The sequence below is a fragment of the Choristoneura fumiferana genome, chromosome 16 (assembly GCF_025370935.1).
Source record: "Choristoneura fumiferana chromosome 16, NRCan_CFum_1, whole genome shotgun sequence".
Taxonomy (NCBI): Eukaryota; Metazoa; Arthropoda; class Insecta; order Lepidoptera; family Tortricidae; genus Choristoneura; species Choristoneura fumiferana.
The window spans coordinates 19130043-19137651 of NC_133487.1; the positions used below are offsets into that span (position 1 = coordinate 19130043).

The 7609-nt window shown below is 42.6% G+C and overlaps 1 protein-coding gene across 1 annotated transcript in view; it reads left to right on the forward strand.

Annotated features, from left to right (window-relative positions):
- Positions 1-733: 733 nt before the first annotated feature.
- LOC141436634 (solute carrier family 22 member 6-A-like) overlaps positions 734-7609 on the forward strand; it is a 20681-nt gene continuing 13805 nt past the window's right edge. The window contains exon 1 of the mRNA XM_074099633.1: positions 734-1442. Coding sequence (XP_073955734.1) covers positions 1294-1442 — 149 coding nt within the window. The 5' untranslated portion in view covers positions 734-1293. The remainder of the gene's footprint in view (positions 1443-7609) is intronic.

Genomic DNA, 7609 nt, shown 5'->3' on the forward strand with positions numbered 1-7609 from the left:
ACAAAGATGAAGGGCAGGCTGGCCGATCAACGCGTTGTCAGGCCACTTTGTTCGGCCTTGCTGTAGGTCGTAGGATGAGAATTAATTCGCTGATCTAAACATACCAACTGTAAAATGATTTTAATTGTGGCACGTGACGTTTGGCCACTTTTTTGCAATAATCTCCAAGGGATGGATGAAAGTGAAGAGAGTGAAATCGCCGTAGCCATTTATCGAGAGAACCCGCGGCGGCTGCTGTACTCGTATATGCATGAGCGCTGAGTCAGCGGCGCTGGCGCCGGCCGCTGGTGCCGCATGCTTTACCACTTTTGGTTACACAACCAAAACATTATGTTAATTCCCTTGATCGAGAAATTAAACTTCAGGTTATTGAACCAACGGACTACGATTTTGTTTACAAAATTTTCTGTCGTTAATCTATCGTTCGGCGGTGTCGCTCGTGTAGGGTTCATAGTTGAGGATTATCGGCGACCTCATGACCTCAGGCTACCTGTCCATCAGACACGGACGGTTGGCACCACGTCACGCGCATGGCGCATCTTGTGGTACATTTCCAGAGGGCTTCGAAAGCGACCGTTGGAAGCGTGGCTTCAGTAAAAAAGCCACGAATGTTTCAACGGAAACCGGTCGGCTTTTGTTCAAGGTGAATGTAAACTGGTAATTTAAATGAGCCTGCGGGCTGGCGCCTCGTGGGGCGGGCGCGGGCGCGGCGCACGTGGCGCGCGGCGCGCGGGAGACGGCGCGGCGGCACTCCCGCGCGCGGCGGGCTCCCGGCGGGACGTTCACTCTCGCTCCGGCACCGCTCCGAGGCCCCCGCACACGGGGACCGAGACACTAACCACCAAACATCGACCCAAAGATGACAACCTAACAAGTCCAAGCCCATTCGACTCCCATCTCTCATATGCAACACACGCGACCGGCCTTTACCTTCTCCCTTACAAACCTCCTAGATTCATTCGAAGAATTTTTAACATTTTAACTTATCTTTAAATAGTTACAAGTCGCGTTACTGGCTTTTATTCACCAGTCATTTGTTGTTGTAATTCGCCAGTCAGTGTGCAGTGAACCGCGTGTGTTACCGTCTATAATACGCGTAAGTTTAATTACTGCTGTTAATAGTGTTGTCTCGAGTGAGTTACCTTAAAGCCTTATAAATACGGTTTCGGTGATCGCTAGATAACAGTTCCGTCCGTGGACACGACGCGACCGGGTCGTGATTGAAGGACATAAAATCGGTTGGACTCGTGGAAGTTGTGCGCGAGTTGGGTACTTGGGGCTGCAAGGGTCGGGATGGCGATGGCGAGCGCAGGGGATGCGGAGCGCGTGTGCGGCTGGGGCCGCTGGCAGGCGCGGCTGGCGCTGCTGCTGGCGCTGCCGGTGCTGCTGACAGGGCTCTACGGGACCAACTACGTGTTCCTCGCCGCGCACACCGACCACAGGTACATACCACACTGCTAATGCCATCAACCAATCGCTTATTTATGGAAATTTGGAACGAAACAGGTTAGCAGCACATTCTGCCGGCATCGGCGTAAATATTCCAGATTATGATAATTATGGATATTACAATAACTTATAATAATAATAATACTTTGAATGAGAGTACGTCCAAACTAATTTAGTTAAATTTGGTTTAGATAAAGGTTAAATCCCAGGTTAAAACAGTACGACGGCTTCTGCTATTTAACAGGCTTAATATTGTTATTTTTCTTGTTATTATCTAAGTACTATAGATTCCATTATAGACTAACAGCAGACTCAGTATTGATTGAGCGAGAATTAAGGGACGTATAAATGGCCCGAAAACCAACACATTCAAGTGTTACTTAGTAAAGGTTCACTTAAAAATTTAGAGCCAATAAAACTCTTAATAACCATTACACGCTAGTTTCCTAGGATATGAAGGAAGTGAATCTTTAAGATCTTTTTTTAAGGAAACAGATATCCTAACCCTGCCGTCGCTTTATGTTTTTGGAATAATCATGTATGTTAGGAAGAACATATGTGATTTTCCCACTAACGTCGATAAGCCAAAGGCTACTAGAACACAGGGAAGCTTAAAGTTCCATCTTACAGACTGGCTAAAACCAAAAGTCTTTTCTGGGAAATTGCATACGTTTTTTATAATAAAATTCCAAAAAATATTATAAATGAACGGATAAAAAATTCAGATCTATTTTCAAGAAGACATTAATATCAAAGGCGTATTATAAGTTAATGATTATATCATGGACAGGGATATTTGGAAATAATTCCGATCCGCATTAGCGATCCCTTCAAATAGCGAACCTACTGTGTTAAAATAAGTTGTGTTAAATACTTGTGATGTATACATATCATTTAATAATATTGTAAATCTGTTTTAAAAAAATATATATACCTCGTTGAGTTTCTTGCCGGATTCTTCTCAGCAGAGGTTTTTCCGACCGGTGTAGATTTTTTTTTGACATTCATAGAGCTTGTTATAGCCTAAATTGAATAAAGATATTTTGACTTTGACTTTGATACCTAGAAACGCTAGTTTCCTAGAGTACCTAATATTCAAAAACAAAGGAAGTTCATTAACTGTAGGCTTACGTTGATCCATTTGTTTGTTTACATTGTAACATTAAAACCTAACACTCGTCCATTCTGATGCGGTCCTCCCTCACATAGGTAGGCTACATAACAGAACCATACATACGGTTGTCTAGTTTTACATCTTCAACCCTACTTTTTGATTAGCACGTTATTGAGTTAGCTATCCAATGCTTGTTTTTTACGTCTTCAACCAAATGACTCATTTTAACTAAAGCACAAACCACTCGTTTTTTTTAATTACGCTGCACACGTTTTGATTTTATGTTTCACGTTTTTACTTTAACTCTCTTCCAGCATTACTTATTAATTATATCAATATAGCACTACAAGTTTTTTTATTCGCCTGGATGGCAAACGAGCAAGTGAGTCTCCTGATGGTAAGAGATCACCACCTCCCATAAACATCTGCAACCAGGGGTATTGCAGATGCGTTGCCAACCTAGAGGCCTAAGATGGGATACCTAAAGTGCCAGTAATTTCACCGGCTGTCTTACTCTCCACGCCGAAAAACAACAGTGCAAGAACTGCTGCTTCACGACAGGATTAGCGAGCAAGATGGTCTGTTTAAACTTGTCTGATGTTTGTCAGAGCGGCAGGTCCAGACAATGTCCCTTTGTCAGTGATGTCCCTTTCATATAGAAATGTCTTCTCCAGTAGATTAACCGCAGAAAAACAAACCAATTAAGGGTGACGTAGGTATACGCATGATGAATTCGCGAACACGGCAGCTCACTTTTAAGTATGCACTGAAACAGTTATGCTAAATCCTCCGCGACCCGCACTTTCTCTGCGGTCACGCGCCTTCAGCGCTGTACAGCGGGGCTACTACGGAATTCGAAAATCGAAGTTCGTGTCGTTCCGTCCCTCTGACACTTATTCTATTTAATACGAGAGTGGGAAGGACGGTACGATACGAACTTCGATTTTCAAATTACGGAGCAGGCCCTCAGTCACCTGCATTAATATCTGCCACAGCAAAAGTACCTAATCTGATCCTACCGACCCTAGAATTAGAGACGTATCGGATATTTACGCATGTTTTGTTGCGTCAGATATTTTTGCTGGCAACTGTACGCTGAGTCAAACGAATTTGTCGCAGTCGTTCAATCCGATTTAGACCCGCAAGAAAAATCATGCAAATTACATTACACTGCAGCACTCGATTACCCACTTTGAACTTGTTAGCTTTACGGCCCAGTGTGTAAAACAGCTTGCACGGATTTTCTTGCAGATTTATGTAGGGCTTTACACTTCATTATCCTAGGTTCCCCTAAAAAAAAACGCAATAAGCTATATCGGCTGACCAATTTACCACGGAATATCCTATGGTAAGATGAGTTCTGAAGGAAACACATTTAGTATGTTTGATACCACAGAAGCCTTTATAAGTACCTGCTGTGATCTGTTTTGCAGGAATTTGACGCAACTACCAGCAACAAGTTAGGACACAGTGCCGAAAGACATTGGTATTTTTCCTGCGAGGTGGCCAGGTAGAAGGTTTTTTACAGAATCCGACGAGAACGGGTGACGCGATGGCATTCACGCGACAAGGAACTCTGACATGTGCTAGTATGAAAAATCTTTACACTTGTAGAAAGCCTCTGGTACAAAAACTGACTACGACCACCGCATCTCAACTTAGCAGAAGCAACTTAGCAACTGAAAAGACTTTTCTGAACTACAGATCACAAACAGGGTGTGCCTGTTAACGGATAATGACATACATTTTTGATTTTAAAATACAGCTATCTTATCAAAGAGCCTAAAAATAAATAGCGACGCAATTGTCTGACATGCCAGTTAACTGACTTGAACTTCCGGATCTGGTGATAATTAACCCGCGTTAAACTTAGATAAGAGGAGCCGCGTGCCTTTGTCGTCTCCGGATAAGCTATCGGCTGACCCGCGGGGCTCGGGATCAGCTCGCCGGGCCGCAGACGGCATAGCGGCCAGCTAGCAACGCTACGTCAGTACGTCACTGATCCAATATTCTTCGCTTGGTGGTCTAAATAAATGCCACGCGCTTGCTGTGTGACAAAGCCGGTCCTGAAGGTTTTGAAATATGTGCCGAGCCGAAATTTATGAAATGTTTCCAATGGAACTGGCTGTATTAGAATGTAGAGTCCGTATTTAAGAAATAGCTTATTTTATATTTGACATATTCTTACGGGTGTAGACCGCGTTGATACCATGATGCTATTGGTCAAAATAACCGCCAAAAGAACATTGTATTATTTTAGGAATTTGCCTGAGTCTGAAAGTTTGTCTGAAGCTCATGAAATAGGATTTCAATTGTCTGTTGACGACCTAATTATTGGTTGAGCTGGTTGTGGCCAAGGATATCAGCTAGATTGTGCAGGGTTTAGTTAGAGTGGTTTAGACATGGGCTACGAGACCACGTGGTATGCTAACGACCGGTGTATATATATTGACGTCACAAATGATTCTACTTCTAAAATGCAGGGTATCGGATGCCAGAATAGCATTTAGAAGCAGGAACTAGGAGTTGCGCTCCTGACACAGTTCGTCCGCCCACGAGGGCGGCCGCAGCCCTGACGCAGCGCTAACTAAACTCGCGTCTACTGCACTGCTAAAACACCCACACAAGCGTATTCTTAAACCACCACTTATTTAATAATAAATACTTCTCTGTCAATATTGACTAATCGCCACCTCACGATTACTCACGGATTGAAATTTATTTTGCATAATTAATTATTATTATTATTATTATTCACAAATAAATTGTCACGCGGTCACTTAACAATTATTTATTCCGATTTATGGCAATAAAAACCAATAAATAATTTGAATATGGGTACAATTAGAGAAATAGGTATTAAGAAGTAAGGAAAAATACAGAATCAAATTAGAAAACCTGTTTTTTACCACGTGCTCACTAAGTTTGTATTCGTGTTTCTATTTGTATTGATAGCATCGTGGGAAGTCTAACTTATAAATCTTTTTTTAATGGTTTTATGGAACGTTTTTAGAGACGAGTTCACTCTAACATTTTTGGTGACTCATCTCAAATATTTTTATTAATTCGATTATTATGTAAAAACATAAGCAGGAATGTTATCGTTTTTTTAAAAGCTTTTGTACCATGTTCGTGAACGTGTAAGTTGCCTTCAAACCTTGCAACCCGAATTTTACTCACTTTTAGACATTGGATTGAATTGAAATTAGCACAGTATGCAGCAAAAATCTTGAATTTTTTTTGTTTATAAAAAACATTAGCTGCCCTAAGTTGCATCAAGTTACTTATAACAATAACCAATGTCAAACCAACCGTCAAATCAAAAGACTGATGGCAGATTTGTTTGTAACATATTTATAAAATATGAACACTTTTACTGAGAAAAATGTGAATTTATTATTTAAAACTGGATTTTAAATACAGAACTGTACATTGTTCATAAGAAAATAATTAAAGAGAGTGAATGAAACAATGACGAGGACTTCATTCAAGGAACGAACTGAATGTTCAGTTCGAACATGATTTCAATTAACTCATGGTTAGGATACCTCTGCTTAACGGGAATCCTGGTTACCACTTACAAATGCACAGCGGCTTAAAAATTTAGGTACGTACCACGTCTAAGCTGAAAACCTCTGACGCCAACAGCTCTTATATCAAGCCAACGCTCGGTCAGCTCCCGACCACCTCGTTGATTAATTGTTATCAGCGGTTCCCGCCACGTGTTGCGCGTAGGTATTTATGAAAACTACGTTACGCGCGGTTATTACTGTCGGCATCGGCAAGGCCAATGCTCCGCGGAAGCGGGAGGACGGGACGGCCTGGCCCACTCCCGGGGGGCGACGACCTGATCCGGCGGGACACCTTCCTGGTGGCGAACTAATGCCGAATAAACACTTCGACAGTAGATCAATGCTATACAAAACGACCAGTTTCACTTTACAAACAGTTCAAGTGACCTCGTTTGTTTAATTTAATACTAATTCCCGTGTCATGCATACTTTTGAGTCCTTGGTCAACCCGCTTAGTATAGGTATCCCGAATGCGTTTGTTTAATTACAAATAGTAATATGCTAAGCAGGAACAAAGTTAGCATTTAATTTTTATCACATCACTCCTACAGAGGCAAATATTTACCTCGTATTTCGCTAGTGTGGGTGTTATCGACGAGTACTTTGACCTTAAACTATTCGCCTTATATCGCTTTGTGTTTGCATGGGACTTAGCTGGTGGCGAATATGCTTATTTTGCGTACGGCGATGATCTCACGCGCCTTTCCCAGAGCCCGATGATGCGTGGCGGCGCGGGCGCGGGAAGCCGAACAGGTTTCGATTGCTAAAACCAGCCACGCTGCAAGCTGCAGCTGGTTGCCAGGGACTGGATCTGGCTTGGACTTTAAATAACATGATTTTTTAAGGATCATTGAAAACAAACGCGAATGGTAACTTTCTCCATGTTTTTCATTACGCCACAGTTTTCTTTTTGGTCACCCTTTGGGCGGCACGCGGCCCGGGTGTGCGCGGGCGCAGCCGGCGCGCTGATAACGCGCTGCTCAGCCAAAACTAAAACATCAGTTGACGTCGCGCTGTTGACCACGAGATCTGCTAAGGGCTGCCGCGGAACTGGTTTCTGGGCTTTAAATTGCGTACGCTTTTGTAAATAAACAAAAAATAGATCAGGAACTCGTTGCGTGTAAACGGAGGAGATAAGTTAATGCTACGAAAATAAAGCAGTGGTAAAAAAAGTTGTTAGTGGTTGAACTATAGTCTTTCAAGCAGAGGGTCGTGGGTACGAGTCTGGGTTCGCACCTTTGAGTTTCGTTCCAGTCAGATTTTTGATTGTTTTATGAGTAGCTTAGGTACCTAGAAAAGTTGAGCGGCGCACACGCACCGGCCAGTGGAGTTGTCAGGGGCAGTCCTGTGCCGATAACACTATTACCATGAAATACTCAAGTCATATAGTTGAAATATAGCACGTGAAGAGAAGAGTTCTTATCTGTTGTTCTTGTCTTTCCTTGCTAATATTATAAATGCGAAAGCAACTCTG